This window comes from Micropterus salmoides, unplaced genomic scaffold (genome assembly GCF_014851395.1).
Source record: "Micropterus salmoides isolate LMB-PRFRI ecotype aquatic unplaced genomic scaffold, ASM1485139v1 Ms_hic_scaffold_6, whole genome shotgun sequence".
Classification (NCBI taxonomy): Eukaryota; Metazoa; Chordata; class Actinopteri; order Centrarchiformes; family Centrarchidae; genus Micropterus; species Micropterus salmoides.
The window spans coordinates 357,205-379,526 of record NW_024044348.1 but is presented as its reverse complement, the minus strand read 5'-3'; the positions used below and the strand labels follow the sequence as shown (position 1 = coordinate 379,526).

Here is a 22,322-nt window from a genome sequence, read left to right as displayed (position 1 = left end):
GTAAATATAACCAAGGTCACGTTCACTTTTTAACCTGCGTCCTGGAGAATAAATAAGATAACCCAAGTGTTGTGTGATGTCACTTCCTGTTTTAGAAAACAACATGGAGTAGGTGTTTTCCTTGTTCTCAGTCGCAGCTCAGCGAGACTTGAAGCAGCAGCAGTTTAATCATATTGACTGATTCCTGTCAAACAAACACAAAACCATCAGACTGAAAAACACTGACACTAACACCTGTCCAGTCCCCAAGGTTTCAAGTTTGAATAAATATTATTTAGAGGTGTTTTTCAAAATACTTGGCTTTTTTTGGGAAATAATCTTATTAACTTTCAAGGCAGAAAGTTAGATGACAAGATTAATATTCACACCTGTCCATTAAATATAGGCCTGGTTAGCTTAGCTTAGCATAAAGACTGGAAACAGACGGAAACCTCTGATGATTTATGAGCAGGCAAGGGCGTCACTTTGTGATTAGGGGTGTGAGGAGACACTTAGCTCGCGAGACACCACTCTATGCGATATTAGGTTAACAAGAGACAAAGATATCCTCCATGCCGAGATAAATGTTGATCATTAAACACTTTATTTCCTCCATTTTGGTTAAAGTTTCTGCACCAGTTTATGGTGGAAATGTTTTTAGTTTTTGGAAAAGGAAACACAACATTTCAAAACATTTCAAATTATATAAATAGGTATAGAATCTAAGTCGGTGCAGCTCTCAGGCAGAGGCAACACATACGTAGGCCTGATTTAGTCTTCCTTCCTCTTTTGTCGTGTTCACAGGGAGAGAACGGAAAACTTGACGTTGTTAAAGTTACTAACTGGTGCTGCACATTTTTGGATCATTTTATAATCAGCAAAAGTTACCTTTTTTTGGACGATGCACATTTGTTTCTTCTATATTTTAATTGCACTGCATGCTTTGTTAATGTGCAAATAAACCTTTCTAAAGGCATTTTTTTTATTTGTTAATTAACTGCAAACTATATTTTAGAACGTTTTTTAAACAAATTATGCTTTAAAAAAGTGATGGGGACATGTCCTCAGTGTCCCCAGTGGAAATGACATCTGCATGTGCAAGACTATTTCTTGACTCTGACCTCTTGCTAGGGAACCAATTAGAAAGTTATTGACCCCATCCACAAAAAGTCCGGCACATAACCTCCCGGCAAATTGTGTTTTATTTCATGATTCAACAAACAAGATATAAGGTATTTGTCAGTGAGCTTTAGAGAAGCTGATAGGTAGATGTTGTTTCTGGAAACAGTTTCCCACTATTTCCAGTCTTTATGATAAGCTAAGCTAATCTGCTTCTGCATGTAGCTTCACATTTACTGTACAGACATGAGGGTGGTAACAATCCGAACACTCAGCCAAAAACTGAATATACACTCACTGGCCATTTTATTAGGTACACCTTGCTAGTACTGGGTTGGACCCCCTTTTGCCTTAGGAACTTCTTCGTGGCATACTTTTAACAAGGTGTTGAAAACCTTCCTCATGGACTTTGGTCCATACTGACATGATCGCATCACGCAGCTGCTTTGTCGGCTGCACATCCATGATGAGAATCTCCCGTCCCATCTCATCCTAAAGGGGCTCTGTTGGACTGAGATCTGGTGACTGTGGAGGCCATTGGAGTTCAGTAAACTCACTGTCATGTTCAAGAAACCAGTTTGAGATGGTTTGAGCTCTGTGACATGGTGCATTGTCCTGCTGGATGCAGCCATCAGAAGATGGTACACTGTGGTCATTAAGGGATGGACGTGGTCAGCAAGACTCAGGGAGGCTGTCGCGTTTGAACGATGCTCAGTTGGTACTAAGGGGCCCGAAGTGTGCCGAGAAAATATCCCCCACCACCACACCAGCACCAGCAGCCTGAACCGTCGACACGAGGCAGGATGGATCCATGCTTTCATGTTGTTTACGCCACATTCTGACCCGACCACCTGGAGGTCGCAGCTGAAATGGAGACTCATCAGACCAGGCAACGTTTTTCCAATCTTCTGTTGTCCAGTTTTGTAGTTTCCTGTTCTCAGCTGACAGGAGTGGCCCCCGCTGTGGTCTTCTGCTGCTGTAGCCCGTCTGCTTCGAGGTTGGACGTGTTGTGTTCAGAGATGGTATTCTGCATGCCTTGGTTGTAACGAGTGGTTATTTGAGTTACTGTTGCCTTCCTGTCATCTTGAACCAGTCTGACATCAACAAGGCGTTTCCAGCAGCTCACTGGATGTTTCCTCTTTTTCGGAGCGTTCTCTGTAAACCCTGGAGATGGTTGTGGTGAATATTGAAAATCCCAGTAGATCAGCAATTTCTGAAATGCTCAGACGAACAACCATGCCACATTCAAAGTAGCTTAAATCCCCTTTCTTCCCATTCAGGTGCTCTGCTTGAACTTCAGCAAGTTGTCTTGACCACGTCTACATGCCTAAATGCATTGAGTTGCTGCCATGTGATGTATTGATTAGCTATTTGTGTAAACAAGCAATTGAACAGGTGTACCTAATGAAGTGGCATACAGTTTTCTCCCAAAATGTGGAACTATTCCTTTAAAAAAGGTTGTCAGAAGTTGAAAAGAACCCACTGCTCTAAATATCTGGCACTGGGGCTGCACAGAGCAAAGCACCTAACCTGAAACTGCTGCAGGAGTTTTTAAAGGAAAGTTTTTACTGATTATTATTGAGAGAAACTAAAGGGAGAAGTTTGTCTGCGCTAAGGTGAGAAAATAAATTAAATTAATTAGCTTGGAAAAGACAAATAAATATATATATTTAAATAATATTTACAAAGGCAGAGTTTCATGGCAAGACACTTCTAAATATTTTAGATAAATCAATAAACACTTGAGACTAATAGGATAATAATAAAGGAACCACAATAACTTAGCAAAAGTCCATCTGCTGATGTAGACCGTGAGATACATGCTCACAAATCACACCACATGTGGCCTTATTAACACAGGTTTATATGATAGCCATATTACTGATAATGACGCTGATATACTGTATCAAACATGTTTGTTTGTACAGAATAATTATATTGTTATATTATTGTTTAATACTTCCTACATACATATATGTTGTGTCTGTGGTATAAACCTGTGTTTATTATGAGTTATTGGTACTTTTTTATTTCTGTGTTGTCACTGATATTACATAAAATAATATAATGATATATAATATAATAACAATCATCCTGGAAAGTCAGATAAAATAAGTGTCAGACTTGATTTGTTGGTCTTAATATTTTAACAGTTTACATGTAAATAATATTTACATTTACATTTAAATAATAGCTGAAGTGCAGGAAGATGTCATGAACCTCTGACTGTCAAAGACTTTTAGATCAAATATACAGATAAATATCCATGTTTGACTAGTTATTAACTGTAGATTAACTAGCTATGACCAAGTTAAAGTAGATTAAAGTCAGTATAAAGTCTACCTGTGTCCATGGTGCAGACAGCTGTAAGTTCAGTTTCAGATGTGAGGAGTTGTTCCTGCTGCAGGTTTACACATTAACAGACTGAACAAACAGGCTCTGCTCTTTGAGCTGCTTAAAGAGACACACACACTGTTTAGTCACCAAACATATGTGAGACTGATGGACAGACGGGAGAGATGCCATCATCCTGGTCTCTGTTGTCTCCAGATCCAGATCAGACGATGGAGATCGGTTTCATCTCTGGACAGACAGTGAAGAGGCAGGACATCGTTTAGCCTAGCTTAGCAGAAAGACTGGAAGCAAGGGGAAACAGCTAGCCTAGCTCAATTCAAAGAGAAAAACCACACATCGAAGCTGAGTGGTGACAAGTAGAGCTGCAACAATTAGTCCATTAATCGATGAGTTGTCCTCTATTTAATTAATCGTTGACTAATTTGATAGTTGCTTAATCATTCTGAGTCATTTTTTTCTAAGAAACAATTTGCAAAATCTCTGATTTCAGCTTCTTCAATGTGAATATATGTGGGGTTGTGGACAAAACAGGACATTTGAGGACGTCATCTGGACATTTGTCACAATTTTCTGACATTTTATAGACCAATATGATTAATCGTGAAAATGATCAACAGATTACTCGATAATGAATATAATCATTAATTGCAGTCCTACTGACAAGCAAGTCACTAATGCTAACGGGACCTCGGAGCTAACTTGATATCTTTTTCTCACACTTTAAAAATGGTCAGAACTAAAGACAGATGAGCAACAAACACATGCTTCCCAAAGACACTAAAAACTTTTATTTAATTACCTACAAGACTCTGACAAAATGGGCAATACTCTTTGCAGTCCAGGAAAGGTTGAGTTTAGCCTAGCTTAGCAGAAGGACTGGAAGCAGGGGGAAACTGCTAGCCTAGCTCAACTAAAAGAGAAAAATACACTTTCAAACATCATTGAAGCTGAGTGATTCTTAGCTGACAAGCTAGTCACTAATGCTAACGGGACCTAGGAGCTAACTCGATATATTTTTCTCACACTTTAAAAATGGTCAGAACTAAAGCCAGATGAGCTACAAACACATGCTCCTCAAGGACACAAAAAATAAATGATGTTATTGCCTAAAAGTCCAGGAAAGGTCCAAGGTGTGTTTAGCCTAGCTTAGCACAACGGGTAAGGGTTAACTGCTAGCTTAGCTCCACTCCACCTTCCAACAGCTCTGGGTTTGTCTGATTCACGTGTTGTATCTTCTTGTAAACTGAATTAAACTCACCGTAGCTTTCAGAGTTTATTACATGACTTTTGGTTTATAAAGAGTCTCAGTTTTTTGAGGCACACCAGATACAAGCTTGCTCACTTGCTAGCCAGATAATTGTCTTGCTAGCAAGGTTGCTTGCTGTCTTACGCGCAATCGTGCAGAGACTATGACTTTTTGTAGAAGTTATTAAATGACATGTACACAGGAGATGCTAAGCTATTTCTAGCAACAAAACAAGACATCAACAGAACAATCACAAACATGTTTTGCTGTGGAAATAAAGCTGACTGCAGGACTGGTCACTACTTTGTTAGCTAACAAGACACAACATGTAAAAAACAGAGCTGGAGCTGTTGGAAGGTGGATTTTTTTTCCTCTTCCGATGGACCTAGGCTAGCACTTTCCCCGTTTCCAGTCTTTGTGCTAAGCTAGGCTAAAAACATCCAGGATTGGACAGAGATTTCCACAATGTTCTTTTAAGTATTAAGATAAATCAGTTTTTGTGTTTTTGAAAAGCACACGGCACATCTTTTAAATATTTTAATGGTAAAAGATATTAATTCTGTCCAGTATTTTCGTACTGTTTTGAAAACTGCAGCTTTCTACTGGATTAAAGAATAGTGTTACGGTGTTTTTCTTTTTGTTTTGTGTCTTGTCATATTACTTTTCCCAACATTTCAAAACATATAATTTTGTCCCAAACAGGTACTACAGAGCATGGAGCTGCCATGACATATTCTCCTCGAATAACTCAACACAGACGGAGTTTTTGTAGTTTTTTGGCCGTTTCTCTGACCACAGGCAGCTGGGCCTGATAAGCTCATTAAAGCCCAAATCAAACTGTTACTGGAACATTATCAGCAGCTCCACCCAAACACTGCAACTGACGCTTACCGCTTGACTGGTCAAGCGAGGCCTGCCGAGAGCTGCGAGAGAGAGATAACAACATCTACTGTGCAGCTAAATGCTTGTCAAAAGAAGAAATGTAATTCCATTTCCTTATAGTGTATGATCATGCAAATAGTTTTATTTGCAGCTGTGTTTGAGATCTGCGTCTCCGCTGAAAAAACACAGATGAGGTGAATGGGAGTTTTGTTGCGGCTCACGGCATTTATAGGTTGAATTTAGAAGAGAAAAAAAACATGGTTTTACAAAAAATTTAAAATAAACTGCAAACAGAGTTCTTCCACATACAACATAAAGACAACAGGACATTTATTCAGTGGTAGATGAAGTATTCAGATCCTTTACTCAAGTAAAAGTACTTATACCACACTGTAAAAGTACTCTGTTAGTAAAAGTAAAAATGTTACTTAAGCATGTAAGTATAATCAGGAAAATGTACTTAAAGTATTAAAACTTACAATACTTTATCCCCTGAGACTGTTATGCTAGTTTATATTATATCAGATCATTGTTCCTCATGCATTCATGTAAAATCAGGATTTTACTGCTGTAGTTGTTGAGCTGGAACTCATTTTGAACATCATGCTGTGTAGAAGAAGACCTGAAACCAAGCGGCAACCCTCCGGTCTCCTGGGTGAAGCCAATCTGGAACTAACAAACACTGCAATTCTGAGGCTGCCTCCAAAAGGGATCCATGTTAAAAGGCCCAATTTTACAGCAGTAATAAACATGTTTACAGCCTGGTTCAGATTTATATAGCTAATTTTGCCCTTCATGAAAACTGTTTATAACTCAACCGTTTAAATTAAATGAAGCCTTAAAGTTCTGCATTATTAGGGGTGTGGCGGCTTTGATTGACAGGTGGCTGCTGCTCGCCCAACATCTCCCTATAGACTCTTAGGCTGCGTTCAGACTGCAGGCCTTAATGCTCCATTAAATTTTTTTCCCAGATCAGATTTTCTTGTTCAACAGTTCACTTTATTGTTTAAATTTGGCCCATATCAGACTCCAGCGTGAACTGTCCACAGCCTGAAAGTGACCCGCATGCCCAGAAGAAGAACAGGACGTCACACGCAGCAGCAGCTGTCTTGCAGACGTGAACAGAGCAACAGAGGTTAGCTCATACTTGCTAACTGTTTTTCGTTGTCCTCTCGTGGGTCTGTACGGACAAGTAGCACGTACGTAAATCAGAAGAGAGCTCGCAGTCCGGTGGAAGAAAAGGAATGACAGCGAGGTAGAGAGCCACTTGATTGATAATGGCATTCGAGGAGGAGATTTTTTGTTCACCAAGGATGTCACAGTGGGGGATTGAACACGGGTCTCTCACCCCAAAGGCATGTGTCTTATCCACTGCTCCATCACCACCCCGCAGTTATCTACATCACGTTAGAGCGACTAAGGAACCATAACTGATTTCATGAGCCACTTGCAGTTTCACTGTACCGGCTGTGTGTACTTATTGCATGGCTTAATCCTTAAGACAAGCAAATGCTATTGACAGGATCAACAAGGTAGGTAAGCTGTACGCCCTTGGGCACCGCCAAGAGCGGACGATCGTAACGGCCTACACGCCGGGGGTGATGAGGCACGCCCGCCACGCTGCCTGCGCCTGGTGTAGCGCTCGGAGCTGAGGGGCTAAGCAACATCGGGTCATCTGCTTGTGGTTAAGCAGCCGGTCGCAGCCTCTGGTGGGAGGCTTCGCTCAGGGTTTGAGAAACACCGTGCTTGCCCTAACGGCCATGGAGGGCGAACCCACAGGTCGGAGGAACCGTCCACCCAAACACCAGCGCTAGGCTGGCCAGCAGGGACCCTCCGATACCTGGACGTGTTCCTGTCTACCATCAATCTACACAACTGTCAATGTGTACGGGAAATGACAGAAGGTTAAAATTTACTGTTATTGTGCTAAAGGTAATGGGGAAAAATTGGTTACTCCTAAATTTTGTGGTGGTGCACGTGAAAGAAAAATGTATGCAAAAAGTTAGCCTGGAGCTCTGTTTAGCATTTTAGTGTCTGGCAGTCAGTCTGTGAGTTACAAGGTCGGTAAGAAACCAATTCAGGAACATGATTCAACACAATTTAAAGAATTTCCCCTCGAGGATCAATAACGTATTTCTGATTCTGAATCTGATGATGAGGCACCGACACCAAACACACAAACGTAGGCAGACACAAGCACTCACACACATTTACAAAAAGCTCATGTTAAATAAATCCCTCAGGAGTTCATGAAGTCACAGCTGCTGCTGCTTCTTCCTCCTCCTCTTCTATCTTTGCTCTTTCATCAGCTGAGCTTGAGCTCGCCTCCTCATGGCGAGTGCCGTCATCGTGCAGCAGACCGTCAGGCAGGGGAAGGAGGCGCAGGCCAGCAGGAGGCGCCCCTCTCCAAACTCCCTGACCAGCGCCGGCCGCCGCCACAGAAAGTCCTGGAACAGCGCCTCCTGCTGGACCAACGTGCAGAAGGACAGCAGGATGTGGAAGAGTTGGTGGCCGTGGCCGACGATGTCAAAGCGGCCGGGGGAGAAGCGCTCAGGTATGGGGCAAGAGAAGAAGAAGGCTGACAGCAGAAACAGCACCACCTGGTGGAGAAATGATAGAAGACAGTTAAAGACCACAACACAGTTTTTTCTGTACATGTACTTTCTCCAGAGACCTGATTTCACCAGCTGGGTTTCTCTTGAAGGACGCTGTTTTCTTGGCCATGTGTACACGTAACTTATCTAATCCGCTTTCTACAAACACGTGTAGGACGAACGGGGAAAGTATCTCAGTGACAGGTTGAAAAGAGAGATATTAAAAATATTCGGACTAAAACTGAAACCAAGTCTAATCAGGTCAGTTTCCACCGCTGATGTCCTGGTTTATTTATAGTGTGGAGGAGGACATCCTGACTGATATGCCGTTTTTCCGTTCCAGCTCAACTCGACTCTACTCAACTTGGTTTTGCCCTGCCGTCCTCCGTTTTTCATTGCAGATAGTACCATTCAGTGGGCCTGATTTGCTAACATCCCGAATAAAAAGCACTACACTGCGTGTGGATTCTAAAATATTGCACATGCAATTGCAGTACCAGTTATAGGTGATCAACTAAGAATTATTGCTTAGATGACAACAGTAGAAAACACAATGGAGGCGGCTAAATTCTTCCATCTCACGGAGAAAAGAAGTCCGGTCAAAACGAAATTTGCTTTATTGGCATGAATGTTAATACAACAGTATCGCCAAATACAAAAAAACTATTCAATTCATATAGTTCATTGAATAAATAAAATAACTTTCTTTCTTCATATTGGATATAATATTGTAATATTGTTAATTTCTCTACGTTTTCTTTCATTACAGCTGTGTCTCTCTGCAACGATAAGAGCAGCCATCTCTGTGCAACACTTGCCGGTTTGCACCTTTACTTCAAATGTATTAAATACAGATGCTGTTGCACTCACATGAAATTGCGTTTAGGCTTGGTAGATTACATTGTGTCCATCCATCCATCTCACTACTTTGCACAATAAAATTTAAACACCCTAATTGCATATTCCTTAAAGCAAAAGTAGTAAATGAACAACAGGTGCTATCTTGCACTTTTGAAAGACGTCACTCTGCGTGCACACCGTTAGTAGATCAGCCACCTGCGGAGCTCCTCAACTCCTAAAACTTTCAAGCACATTTTTGTTCCACCATCACTTTTCATAAAACTGTCAATATTCGAAAATCTACACGTTTGATTTCTCACGTCAAAACTTCTCAGAAGTGGATTTAGTGATGAAATAACGTATGAAAATTGTAAAATATAAAACTTTCTGATGATGATGCAGTGAATAGTGACGATTCTCTCTGACCAATCAGTGGTCTGCTGTGTTTTCACGTCACATTTTAGTATCGCCTCAGCTCGCTTAGAACCTCAACGGAGGAGATACGTGGAAAAGTACCAGGTAACAGGAACAGGTAGAATCGTTCCACAATGGAAAACCAAAAAAAGGCGAGTAGAGTGCGGTGGAAAAGGGGCTTTAGATGTAGAAACTAATCACGCTCTGTGCAATCAGTAACTCATACTGTAGTACAATTAAATATGTCACGATCACTTGCATTTATTATTTTCATAAATCATTGAAAGTAAAAATTCATAATGTGGGTAGAGTATCTAACCACTGTGGCAGACAGACTCTGGAGCCTCGTCAGAAGATTTAAATGATTGATCAAGTTATCGGTGCTGTGTGATCACCTCTCATATATGTTCTCTAACAGACTGCAGATGGAGCACGACAATATTTCACCACCCAGTTCTCATAAAGCTGTCTTAATATAATTTTGATTGATATTTCAATATACTACATAAAGAAATTGTAGATCAACATGAAACAGACAAAACTCAACATACATGAAAAGTGTTTTGTACTTTTAGAGAGATGCCAGTATAGAAAATAAGCCCCACATCTTGCAAACGCACCGACACCAGAGACTGGTAGGTAGGTTGTGAAGGTTGTGCACCATGGTGTTACGAACCATATTAATGTTTGTTGTGGCAAACTCTGACTGTTTCACAAGCACTTGTTGTAGGTCATGTGACTTGTGTAGCATAGTTAAGGTCCGGTCGCCTGACGCGAAACACTCATTTGTGATGTTTAGAAACAGTTAAGAGTTCACATAAACGTGTTGTCCATTTACCTGCGTGACCTGGTTGCATAAGTGAGCGTAACCACATACTAACTGGTTAACAGATATTTGGAAGTGTTATGCTGATGCTGAGTAAGAAGCGCCACCTGCAGGCAGTGCAGTGGCAGTGCAGAGTTGCTCGCCCAGCTGCCAGTGATGAGACGATGGGCGATGGGGCTGATGTCCAGCAGGTAGGCCACGCCCATCGGCACCACTTGGCAGAGCTTCCTGTGGAGCGGGTACGGCCGCCGGAAACGAAGCTTCGCATAACAGCAGGCGGCGCAGGAGAACCAGGCGAGGAGGGCGGCGGCCGGGAGGAAGACCTGCGAGAAAATGGCATCATGAGAACATCTGAACGCCTCGGCTGAGGACGGATGTAAGTCACTTTAACGCACCTGTCCCAGCATGCTCTGTGTCCAGGCACTGTCGGAGCTGTATAGGCACAGAGCCAGAGCGCAGCCATACTGGTAGACGGCCACGCCCACGTAGTCCAGGAAGAACAGCGAGTAATGCGCCTGCTCCGAGCGGGACTGCAACAGGTGAGCCGTAGCACTGCAACACGCAACACAAGGGCCGTTAGTCAAAGCTGGAGAGTGAACGTTCGACTTCATCAGGTGGACACAAACACCAATCAGGCGACCCGATGTTCTGTGTTCGCTGGCCGTGGAAGCAATCAGCTGTTTGATAACTCACTTAGGTGAGATGATGAGCAGCGCAGGGGTGGGGTATAAAAACACTGCTGTCAAGTCGGACATATCCCACTTTGTGTCTACCGGAAAAAAACAATTGCGGACACGGGACAAGTACAGCCGCCTTGCGTCCATGAGGTTTTAATATAAGTGACATGGTGATGTTTTGCATCGCAGCGGAAGTCCGTGAGAATATCTAACCAGCATGCCTCATGTTTAGTCCAGCATGCATCACGTTACTTCAGCTCTGCGCAGCGCCGCATCAAGTCAAAGGCACCTATTAATAGAGCTCAACAGAGACCGTGCACTTGTTTCACAGCTCCAGAAGAAAATTCCCCATTTGTTTACATAATTTCCATAAAGATTTTTAAGCCTTGAACTGAACCAACCAGCTATGATGTAAATCATGACCATAAAACATTTGAATCAGAGTATCAGTTTCATGTAGATGTGTTCAGGACTGTTATTGACCATATAAAGTTTGGTACAGAGTACAGACCTTGTAAAAGGCCATAAATGGGCTGTAATTGCACATTTAAGCCAAAATGGCTGACTTCCTGTCTGATTTCAGGTATGGCTCCAAGAGGCTTTTTTGTGCATCTTGGGATGATACATGTACCACAAACATTTTGTGTATCTTGGTGATTCAGTGCGCAGGGGCTGCATCTTTGAAGGGACACTTCCTGATTCTAGCAGATGGCGCTACGAGGTTGAGTGAATTTTGACCTGTGATATGAGCATGTACAGTGAAGTTACAACAACTTCCTGTGTAATGGCGAAGCATTGAACTTTGACGCCACACCAAGGACACACCGTTATCCGAAAACTCACAAGATTCACGACATAGCATCATCAATGTCTTAAGGCTCTTCTGAGACTGTTTTGAAGCAGGTGGGATTAGTAGAACAGCTCTTGTTGCCAGCAGGTGGCGCTATGACATTGTACGTTTGTTGGCATATGGATGTGTTCTGGGCGGGACTCTCCTACATGGACAGTTTGGTGCAGATCTGAGCATGTACACTGAAGTTATAACAACTTCCTGTTTCACTGCGAATCATCGATTTTGGACGCCACGCCACGGACACGCCCATTGACCAAAACTCACAGATAGCTATGATCGTCTTAGCTCTGTTTGACTGTCTCTCTGCTCCAGGATGCTTCACTGTGTGCTGCACTTTATCAGAGGTGCTGAAGTGGACGTGTGCTGATATTTCTGTCTGATCACAAGTGTTTTCAGTTTTGGTTTTCTACCTCTGATGAAGAGCAGTGAGCTCGTCTCAGTCAGGCTCTCTGTCTGTCAGACGGTCTAAAGGGGGCAGCTGCCTACGACCATATCAGCAGAGCACTAAAGCAGGGTAATGCACAGCAGGTAGATTTTGTTAAAATATAATGACCTCATTCTCACTATATCTCCTAATATTATATCTTAAATTATTATTCTGCAAATGTCAGAGAACACAGATATGTGGGAGAGATTTTTAATGCGCAGAAAATTTTGAACCTGAGCAGAAAACCTGCTGAAACAGAGGAGCTATTAAGGTGCACAGGTTTAAAACTGAATAAAATTGAATTCATCTATCATTGAGGTGAAGAGGTTCAACCTGCATATTTAAAGACTTTAGGTTACTTATGCCTGCATGTGTGTTGGCTCAGCAGGGATGAAATAAAATGAGAAACAGGAGAAATATATTTGACAGAATTATTACAGAATGCCTGAGAGCCCTACAGCACTATATTACACTATTTTTATTTTATATAAATAAAGACATTTCCTCAATGAATTGGTGCAGAAAAAGTCACCAGAATGCAAGAAATTAAGTGCTTAAAGACCAAATTTTCAGGGGGAACCTGAAACCCTTCGTAATATTTGTAGTTTAAATTATTATCAGTAGTAATTATAAAAAAATCATAAATAGATGATATTTAATAATTAAAATGTAGTTCACTGATTTATAGGGTTCAGTTTGACTGATGGCATAACAAGGTTGCAAAGTTTTTGATGGTTGATACAAGTAGAGGTCATTTACTGTTGCTTTATAGACTGGGGGGGGCAGGTGAGAACATGAAAGATTTCTGGACCCCCAATGTTTCAAGAGCCTGGAAACACCCCTGGTCAGAGTCACATATATTCTGAAGCGAGGACGTCTGTCTGTTTACTCTGTTCTCTTGTCTGCTTGGTTGGTTTTGGTTTCAGTCAGCATGTTGGTCTGTTTTGTCTGTGTGCATTTTTCTGTTCGGGTGTTTGTGTCGTGTTTGTTTCTGTCTGCTTCCTTCTGTGAGTGCCGGTCCTCGTTTCACCGTATTTCCCTGTTTCCTGTTTTAGTTTGATCTCATGTGCTAACCATGTATATACTGCCTTCTGTTCTGTCCTTCCGGATCATTGTAGCTTGTTGTGCTCTGTCTTTGTCGTGCGGTGTTTCCTCCTTGGGTCGTCTGCTTGGACCTGCCTGTTCGTGCTTGTGGATATCTGGAGTATATTTTACACCTGATTACATCATTTGGATTTTGTCTTTTTGTTTCACCTTGTTTGTACTGTATCATTTTGAAGCTAAATGTTAACCACAGCATGCTAACATGCTCACAATGATTTTTTGCACCTTTACCCTCTTAGTTTAGCGTGTTAGCATGCTAATATTAGCTAATCAGCAGTAAACACAGCGTACAGCTGAACCTGATGGTGCTAGATAAAAAGTCAGAGTCACCAAGTTCATCCTGAGGGGAACGTGAAGGTCTGGACCACATTTCATCACAATCCATCCAAAATCTGCTGAGAGTCCGGACAGACGTGCTGGTTGTATTTTGTTTATATATAAATAAAAATAATTTATATAATTAAAATATTAACAAATAATTACTTTTGTTGGCTCACCTGCAGCTCAGGTATGTGACAGCGGAGAAGACATAGTGAACCAGAGGCAGCGAGGAGACGTCCACAGAAAACCCCTGACCCTCTGGACCCTGGAGCCGAAAACCCAGTATCCCCTGTGGAGGTCAAAGGTCAGACGTTATGAGCTCAAACACTAAGCGTTCAAACACCAGGAGGTGAAACAGACTGTAAGAGTTTAGTACCCCTCCCTGCAGAACGGTGAACGCCATGAACCTCAGCGCTACGCAGACGGCAGCCAGCAGGTGGCTCCACACGTTCAGAGTCTCGTTGTGGATCTGGAAGAGGCTGAGGACGTAACAGCGCCACGACAGGCCCACGGGACGGTACCCAGACAGGATGAACCGCTCCCTAAACAGAGGGGGGACGTCCACGTCTCGGACGGTCGAGGGAAGGGAGGGGAGGAGGCGGTCCAGCAGAGGAAGGAAGGTGAGGCACAGCGAGGGAGGAACGAACGACACCTGAGGCATGATGGGAGAGGATCCTGAGTTTGTCTCGTTGCTTGTTGTTTTGTACGAAGCTGAAACAATTCAAAGAAATTCATTAAAATACAAAACAGGCAGGTGATGGGTAACACAGGTACGTTGGTGGTTACACAGGTACGTTGGTGGTTACACAGGTACGTTGGTGGTTGCACAGGTACGTTGGTGGTTAGGTGGTTACACGGTTGGTGGTTACGTTGGTGGTTAGGTGGTTCAACAGGTACGTTGGTGGTTACGTTGGTGGTTAGGTGGTTCGACAGGTACGTTGATGGTTACTTTGGTGGTTCAACAGGTACGTTGGTGGTTAAGTTGGTGGTTCGACAGGTACGTTGGTGGTTACGTTGGTGGTTCGACAGGTACATTGGTGGTTACGTTGGTGGTTGCACAGGTACGTTGGTGGTTAGGTGGTTCGACAGGTACGTTGGTGGTTACGTTGGTGGTTCGAGAGGTACGTTGGTGGTTACGTTGGTGGTTGCACAGGTACGTTGGTGGTTACACAGGTACGCTGGTGGTTACACAGGTACGCTGGTGGTTACACAGGTACGTTGGTGATTAGGTGGTTACACAGGTACGTTGGTGGTTATGTTGGTGGTTGCACAAGTACGCTGGTGGTTACACAGGTACGCTGGTGGTTACACAGGTACAATGGTGGTTAGGTGGTTACACAGGTACGTTGGTGATTAGGTGGTTACACAGGTACGTTGGTGGTTACGTTGGTGGTTCGACAGGTACGTTGCTGATTCGACAGGTACGTTGGTGGTTGCACAGGTACGTTGGTGGTTACACAGGTACGCTGGTGGTTACCCAGGTACGTTGGTAGTTACACCACTTCTTCTCCAAAGCAACAGCTGCTGAGGCTCATGGGTAATGTAGTATTTAGAGCTGTACACCAAACTGAAACAGATTCCTCAGAAAACAAAGTTGAAATAATTTAAACAGATGGTCAGAAGAAAAGCTTAAAGTACTCCTGTAATCAGGTGCCCCTCCAGCTCCTGCCAGGTAACGTTTTAGAAGTATTCTGATACTGATTAATAATACGAAGCTGACGAGACAGTCAGGCATGACATTTAACATATTTCAGTATATTTGAAGGTAATTAAGCATATTGGCCTGCTGTTTTCTACAAACAAACCTTTAAGAGGATCAGAAACAAAACGGAAGAAATGCTAAATCACAACCAACAGTAAGAAAGTCAAAGGTCAGAGGTCACCTGACAGACACAACAGAGGAAACCCACCTACCTGAGTTCTTCAGGACGCGAGCGGATGCATGCTCTGTTCTGCTGGCCTGAGAGAGTCACTGACCCGTTCGCTGTTCGGTCTTGCAGACTGGCCGCTGTCACATGCATGGTGACACACACACACACGTCTAACCTCCACAATGTGTTCTTGTTTTCAGCTAATTCGAGCTGATTTCAGTCTGAATGAGTTTTTCTCTGCAGAGGATTTCAGACATCATGAGACTCAAAACACACACACACACACTAATACACACCTCTGTGTTACACTCTGTTTTCCCACTCCACTAAAATGAGCACATGGTAGCGTTTTAAAGGCATTTGTATCCTGTAAACAAAATATATATTTGCCTCTGTTGATTCTTTTTATTTCTTTCAGTGATTCTGCGTCTTATCAGGTTCAAAAACAATAAGAAAACAGAGTGAATTAAGCAACCTGAACTAGATTAATAAAACTAGACACTGTAACTGAATTCAATGAAAACACGTATTAAGAACTTCCCACATGGTTTTCCTCCATTTCAGCTTCGACTCTTTTAATGATGTCACCTCGTCGTGTTCTCTTCTTCTTCTGCTGCGGTGGTTTAACGGCAGCGACCGGAGAATCATCTCCACCAGCTGTTTATCTCTGTCAGCCACAACTTCAGCTAGTGATTATTGTGCTTCCCTGCCACATACTAACTCTCCTGTCTCATCCAGTCCTGCAGCACATATATACCTCCTCATCCTCCCAGCCTTTTGTTCTGCCTGCCTGACTCATCATCCTCTGCAGGACCCCTTTTTCGGGTTTGCTAGAGGTTGTGTGAAGCTCTGCTGGGATTTATATTGTGTCTAAAAATTATTATTGTGCATAAAATAAAAGAAATTGGGAACCTCTGAGAGAATAGAGAAGTTGACAGTGTCTTTTTATTAGTACAGATCATGTCACTCTTCACACTTTATGTTTGCATCAGGGCTGATACAGTATTACTCCATACTACACTCCAATACTACAACAAGGTAAATTATGGATTCCACAGAGTTAAATCATATTAAATATCAAATTCCCTATTTGTTCGGGTCGAGATGGATCAGTTTTGGTTGGTTTTGGCCACAACACAGGTGCAGCCGACAGCCACAGAGAGATACGATGCGGTGTAGCAGTGAACCCCGCGCTGCTGGTTCAGGACCAGGACGTTCTGGTAGATGGGGACGGAGTTCATGTTGTATTTGTTGGGCTGTCCGGGGTTGGGACTGGAACAGAAGCTGTTGCTGCACTCGGCTTCCCAGAGGGTGGCGGGGATCCGGTTCTTCACGGTGGACGACCTGAGCAAACGACAGCAACGGAGTCAAAACAAGATCAAGTGCTGCCCACAGATACGGAGTCCCACAGGTGACAAAAATCACTACGATTTTAAGTTGTCTTTAGGAAGGACCATGTCAATAGAATAATTAAATGTTCAGTAGGACAGAAAATTTTTTGCAAAATAGGGGTTTAATGAGAGGATATAACACAATTTAAAGCCAGTAATGTGAGAAAAAAGGGGAAAAATATTTGTATTTTACTTATTTATTTGTTTAAATCCATTTACATAAATTTATGGTACATTGTATATTTGTGGATGAATATGCTCACAACACAATCTCACTCCCAACTTGTCACATATGGACAAATTAGAAACAATAAATATGTAATGTCCCATTAGACTTTCAAAATAAAACTAGTGGTTAATGTTGTGAAACGTTGAAATGTTGTTTAGGAAAAGATCAAGGGTTGGGGTTAAATTAAGTACATTACTTACATAAGTTATGGTACATAACTAAAAAGAATCAAGGTTGACTTTGTGCTTCATATAGGAAACCACCTCCTTACTTGGACTTTTCTGTTTATTTATTTATTACGCCCATTTTTAGCGTTGAATTACGTCTGTAAAGGGTCTTGACTATGAGTCCGTATGTGAGAACTATGTGAGAACGGCTTAAAAAAAGTTAGGTTACAGAAGTTGAGGTGTAAAAGGGGGAATATTCCTACGTTTCTGTCAATCTAGCAAATACATTATGAAGTAATTAGTTTTAATTCTTGTGTAAGAAAAGAAAATAGAAGTGTAAACTTTAAGGTAAATTTTGTTGTATACGCATGTTTACTACCAAAAAATATCTGCCCTCATCTCGCAGAGAGGACACATTATTACTATAGAGTATCAGATGCATTTGTTTATAAATGGGCAGAAATGACATTTCTTCACCAACCAGTGGTGTTACCTCAAATACTGTACTTTTTATTTTATGCAAAAATCTTTTAATAGAGTTGTATCCCTTGGCTAACGATGGCTAAGACACACAAAAAAGTTGAAAGTGAATTATGTAATAAACTCTTATTAGGGAGATATTTATTGATTTCTTAGCAAAATAAATTTCAATTTCTGTTGGGATTTATTATTTATTAATTAGTCTAATCATGATGATTAGTTGATTTACTGGTGACCATACTGTATGTGCTTTTCATCTGAGTAGCTGGATGCATTAAAGATACCTAACATAAGTTGTTAATATGATTACGAGAGAACTCAAAATATACTGTAACAACATACAGAAACTGCTCGCCGTGGCTTTTTTGGGACTCCGTACAAAAAAGAAAGCGGCTCTGCATTTACTTCACTGGTTTAATCCATATCTCGTATAATTGTGGCTCCCCCACACAAACACACAGGTTTATAATGTATATGATTTATTTGTTAATTTAAATCCGAATCTTCGCTCTAAATTTCTAATTTCTAACATAGATGTAAATATGGATGTATCAGAGGAAATGTTTGAGCGATGCTCATTTTGTGTCCATTATCTCATAGTTTATTTCTGTCTTATCAAGACTTTTAACAGTTGATATCAGCTGATATTCAGCTGACTTGCCGCTTCATTGAAACTTAGTTATCACCTTTTTATATACTCTATTTGAATTCTCGGAGATGTGGTCTGGAAGCCGAGTAATTTGTCATCATTTCGTACGGTTAATAAAGTTATTGCTCACCAGCAGCAATAATATAATTGAAATTTTATTTAAAAGTTGTTACGCTCATAAGTTAATCTCTATTTACTTGTCAGGTTCATATTATTTGATTCTTTTGACATTTACTCTTTAATTAATTTTTTTGTGTTTCTTTCTCAGTTCTTTCTTATTTATTTATTTTTACTAAAATGCTGACAGAGATAAATTAAGTTCTGTTTAGTTGAGAAAGACTAATAAACCAGGATCCACTGATATTTAGAACAACACAACACGATCAGAGTCACTCACACTCGGACAGACGTTTATTTGCTGTTTCGCTATAAAATTGTTCAGACATTCATTCATCCAGTCACTCACTCATTCATCCCTTTATGTATTTACTGTCTCTGCATCGTCAGACTGACCTCCAGCTCCACGGAGACAGCGATCTGCTGTGGATGTTCCCGTTTCCCTCAGACGAGGAGGCGACGTCTGAGGAGAACGCCAACGTGGAGTCACAACCAGGAGGAGAAGCATTCACCGAGGAGGAGACGACCCACAATACACTGCAAAATACCTGCAGAGAGGACACATTATTACTATAGAGTATCAGATGCATTTGTTTATAAATGGGCAGAAATGACATTTCTTCACCAACCAGTGGTGTTACCTCAAATACTGTACTTTTTATTTTATGCAAAAATCTTTTAATAGAGTTGTATCCCTTGGCTAACGATGGCTAAGACACACAAAAAAGTTGAAAGTGAATTATGTAATAAACTCTTATTAGGGAGATATTTATTGATTTCTTAGCAAAAATAAATTTCAATTTCTGTTGGGATTTATTATTTATTAATTAGTCTAATCATGATGATTAGTTGATTTACTGGTGACCATACTGTATGTGCTTTTCATCTGAGTAGCTGGATGCATTAAAGATACCTAACATAAGTTGTTAATATGATTACGAGAGAACTCAAAATATACTGTAACAACATACAGAAACTGCTCGCCGTGGCTTTTTTGGGACTCCGTACAAAAAAGAAAGCGGCTCTGCATTTACTTCACTGGTTTAATCCATATCTCGTATAATTGTGGCTCCCCCACACAAACACACAGGTTTATAATGTATATGATTTATTTGTTAATTTAAATCCGAATCTTCGCTCTAAATTTCTAATTTCTAACATAGATGTAAATATGGATGTATCAGAGGAAATGTTTGAGCGATGCTCATTTTGTGTCCATTATCTCATAGTTTATTTTTGTCTTATCAAGACTTTTAACAGTTGATATCAGCTGATATTCAGCTGACTTGCCGCTTCATTGAAACTTAGTTATCCCCTTTTTATATACTCTATTTGAATTCTCGGAGATGTGGTCTGGAAGCAGAGTAATTTGTCATCATTTCGTACGGTTAATAAAGTTATTGCTCACCAGCAGATTGCAGGCACTGTGTCTCGGCTTCATGTTGTCGGCGTGGTCGTGTGCAGCTTCTGTGCGCCAACTGCTCTGAGTTCAGGTGTTTTTATGATGGTCTTACTGTCAGATCTGATCACAGCAGATCCCTTGAGCTGATAAGCAGACGTGACATGAGAGGGGAGATTCCTCTTATCTCGCCTGCTGATCGACACATTGTGAACAACACGTTTTCTTCACTGATAACATCTATCAGATAGATGGTAAAACAACTGACACGACTCAGGATAAGCTGAGCTGACATTTCTTCTGATTCCCACACGCTTTATTATGTTCTGTTCTATTTTCAATCCAAGTTTCGAAAGATACTAAATACGTTACAATTGGAAAAATGTGTCTAAAATGATGCACAAGACATATAGAATATACAGTATGTACATGTCGAAGGTGGATATGATATACAGGTACACATACATGTACACATGTACACAGTGTGATGGAGCATAGTGCAAAGGATGCTGGAAAAAAAAAAAAGACCTATGACCTTAAGACCTGAGGTAGGTGTATTGGTATACAGTATATACAATATGACATAGTATGAACAGCACTGAAATAGAGAATGATGAATAAATAAATAATAAGTGGTAACCAGTAAACAGGAGGCTGATTAGAGGCAGAGTTACTGGGTTGTTGCACAGGAGGGAGGAGCTGGAACAGGTTGTGTCCGGGGTGAAATGGACTCTGGAAATGTATAAGTCCTGAATGGAGGGCAGGTTGGCACAGATTATTTTTTCTGCAGTCCTGACTGTCCGTTGTAGTCTGCTCCTGTCCTTTTTGGTGGCAGATCCAAACAGACAGTGATGGAGGTGCAGAGGACAGACTGGATGATGGCTGTGTAGAAGTGGATCAGCAGCTCCTTAGGCAGGTTGAGCTTCCTGAGCTGGAGCAGGAAGTTCGTCCTCTGCTGGGCCTTCTTGATGATGGTGTCAGTGTTGGGCTCCCACTTCAGGTCCTGGGATATAGTGGATCCCAGAAACCTGAAGGATTCCACAGCAGACACAGGGCTGTTGAGTATGGTGATGGGGGGCAGAGTGGGGGGGCTCCTCCTGAAGTCCACAATCATCTCCACAGTTTTGAGCGTGTTAAGCTCCAGGTTGTTCTGGCCGCACCAGAGAGCCAGCTGATCAACCTCCCGTCTGTAGGCCGACGCATCACCGTCCCGGATGAGGCCGATGTGTTCATTGTTGTGTCATCAGCGAACTTCAGGAGTTTGACAGATGGGTCTCCTGAGGTGCAGTCGTTGGTGTAGAGGGAGAAGAGCAGTGGGGAGAGCACACAACCCTGGGGGGCGCCAGTGCTGATTGTCCGGGTGCTGGATGTGATGTTCTCCAGCCTCACCTGCTGACTCCTGTCAGTCAGGAAGTCTGTGATCCACTGACAGGTGGAGGCTGGCACAGTGAGCTGGGTGAGTTTGGTGCTGAGGATGTCCAGGATGATGGTGTTGAACGGCGAGCTGAAGTCCACGAACAGGATCCTTGCATATGTCCCTGGAGAGTCGAGGTGTTGCAGGATGTGATGCAGTCCCAAGTTGACAGCATCATCCACTGACCTGTTAGCCCTGTAGGCAAACTGCAGGGGGTCCAGCAGGGGGCCTGTAATGTCCTTCAGGTGGGCCAACACCAGTCTTTCAAAGGACTTCATGACTGCAGATGTCAGGGCGACGGGCCTGTAGTCATTTAGTCCAGAGATGGAGGGTTTTTTTGGGACCGGGATGACTGTGGAGCGTTTGAAGCAGGAGGGAACTTCACACAGCTCCAGTGAAATGTTGAAGATCTGAGTGAAGATGGGGGCCAGCTGGTCCGCACAGATTTTCAGGCACGATGGTGAGACACCGTCAGGTCCAGGCGCCTTCCTGATCTTCTGCCTATGGAAGAGGTGGCTCACGTCCTCTTCACAGATCTTGAGTGCAGGTGCAGAGGAGGAAGGTGACTGTTTGAAGATGGTGTTGGAGCTGGGGAGAGGTGTGACCCTGGGCTTTTCAAACCTACAGTAGAAACCATTCAGATCGTCTGCCAGAAAGTGACGAATACAAATTAGAAGTATTGGAATTGTGGTATTGTGTTTTCTTCTCATTGCTCCAGTTTCAATCTGCATTTTGGAGCAATTCAAGATGATTAACTTCACGTGCAAAATCTACCTATGAATGCGTCTTTTTTAATATTGCATTTTCCCAAGTTCATAAATTTAAATTTGTCTTCATTTTCTGTCAATAAAGACAAAAAATACTTCCAAAATTACTTGTAATCTATTTCAAGCTGCTCATTCAACACTGCTCCCTGCTGATAATTTTTTTGTACTGGTATTTATCACAACTTCTTCTTATCTTATCAC

The 22,322-nt window shown here is 42.0% G+C and overlaps 2 protein-coding genes and 2 long non-coding RNA genes across 5 annotated transcripts; 1 reads left to right on the top strand and 3 right to left on the bottom strand.

Annotated features, from left to right (window-relative positions):
- Positions 1-124: 124 nt before the first annotated feature.
- Positions 125-3,669, bottom strand: LOC119889741. Its single transcript, XR_005442146.1, has 2 exons — positions 3,442-3,669; positions 125-184 (listed from the first exon to the last, which is right to left on the bottom strand). It is a non-coding gene; the product is annotated as an uncharacterized LOC119889741 (long non-coding RNA).
- Positions 3,670-5,894: 2,225 nt separating this feature from the next.
- Positions 5,895-15,580, bottom strand: LOC119890679 (membrane progestin receptor beta-like). Its single transcript, XM_038702046.1, has 5 exons — positions 14,014-15,580; positions 13,814-13,926; positions 10,651-10,807; positions 10,363-10,578; positions 5,895-8,181 (listed from the first exon to the last, which is right to left on the bottom strand). The coding sequence occupies exons 1-5, from the start codon at positions 14,296-14,298 to the stop codon at positions 7,870-7,872; spliced, it is 1,083 nt and encodes a 360-aa protein (XP_038557974.1). The 5' UTR covers positions 14,299-15,580; the 3' UTR covers positions 5,895-7,869.
- LOC119890681 lies at positions 14,166-19,965 on the top strand. 2 transcript variants are annotated; one of them, XR_005442276.1, is made up of 4 exons: positions 14,166-14,257; positions 16,073-16,546; positions 16,649-16,919; positions 18,932-19,965. It is a non-coding gene; the product is annotated as an uncharacterized LOC119890681 (long non-coding RNA). The 2 variants fall into 2 exon arrangements; XR_005442275.1 differs by having other exon boundaries at positions 16,073-16,919.
- Positions 16,596-20,107, bottom strand: il17a/f2 (interleukin 17a/f2). The gene is made up of 3 exons (XM_038702047.1): positions 19,950-20,107; positions 18,938-19,089; positions 16,596-16,852 (listed from the first exon to the last, which is right to left on the bottom strand). The coding sequence occupies exons 1-3, from the start codon at positions 19,980-19,982 to the stop codon at positions 16,618-16,620; spliced, it is 420 nt and encodes a 139-aa protein (XP_038557975.1). The 5' UTR covers positions 19,983-20,107; the 3' UTR covers positions 16,596-16,617.
- Between the last annotated feature and the right edge of the window lie 2,215 nt (positions 20,108-22,322).

Bases quoted from the DNA above. Each gene is read 5' to 3' on its own strand.
- il17a/f2 (XM_038702047.1), bottom strand. From the start codon at position 19,982: ATGAAGCCGAGACACAGTGCCTGCAATCTGCTG. The intron at 19,090-19,949 runs GTGAGCAATAAC...TCCTCTCTGCAG, and splicing joins ACAGTGCCTGCAATCTGCTG to GTATTTTGCAGTGTATTGTG. The intron at 16,853-18,937 runs GTCAGTCTGACG...TCGTTTGCTCAG, and splicing joins CTGTCTCCGTGGAGCTGGAG to GTCGTCCACCGTGAAGAACC.
- LOC119890679 (XM_038702046.1), bottom strand. From the start codon at position 14,298: ATGCCTCAGGTGTCGTTCGTTCCTCCCTCGCTGTGCCTCACCTTCCTT. The intron at 10,808-13,813 runs GTGAGCCAACAA...TGCGTGTTGCAG, and splicing joins GTCACATACCTGAGCTGCAG to TGCTACGGCTCACCTGTTGC. The intron at 10,579-10,650 runs GTGCGTTAAAGT...ATTTTCTCGCAG, and splicing joins CACAGAGCATGCTGGGACAG to GTCTTCCTCCCGGCCGCCGC.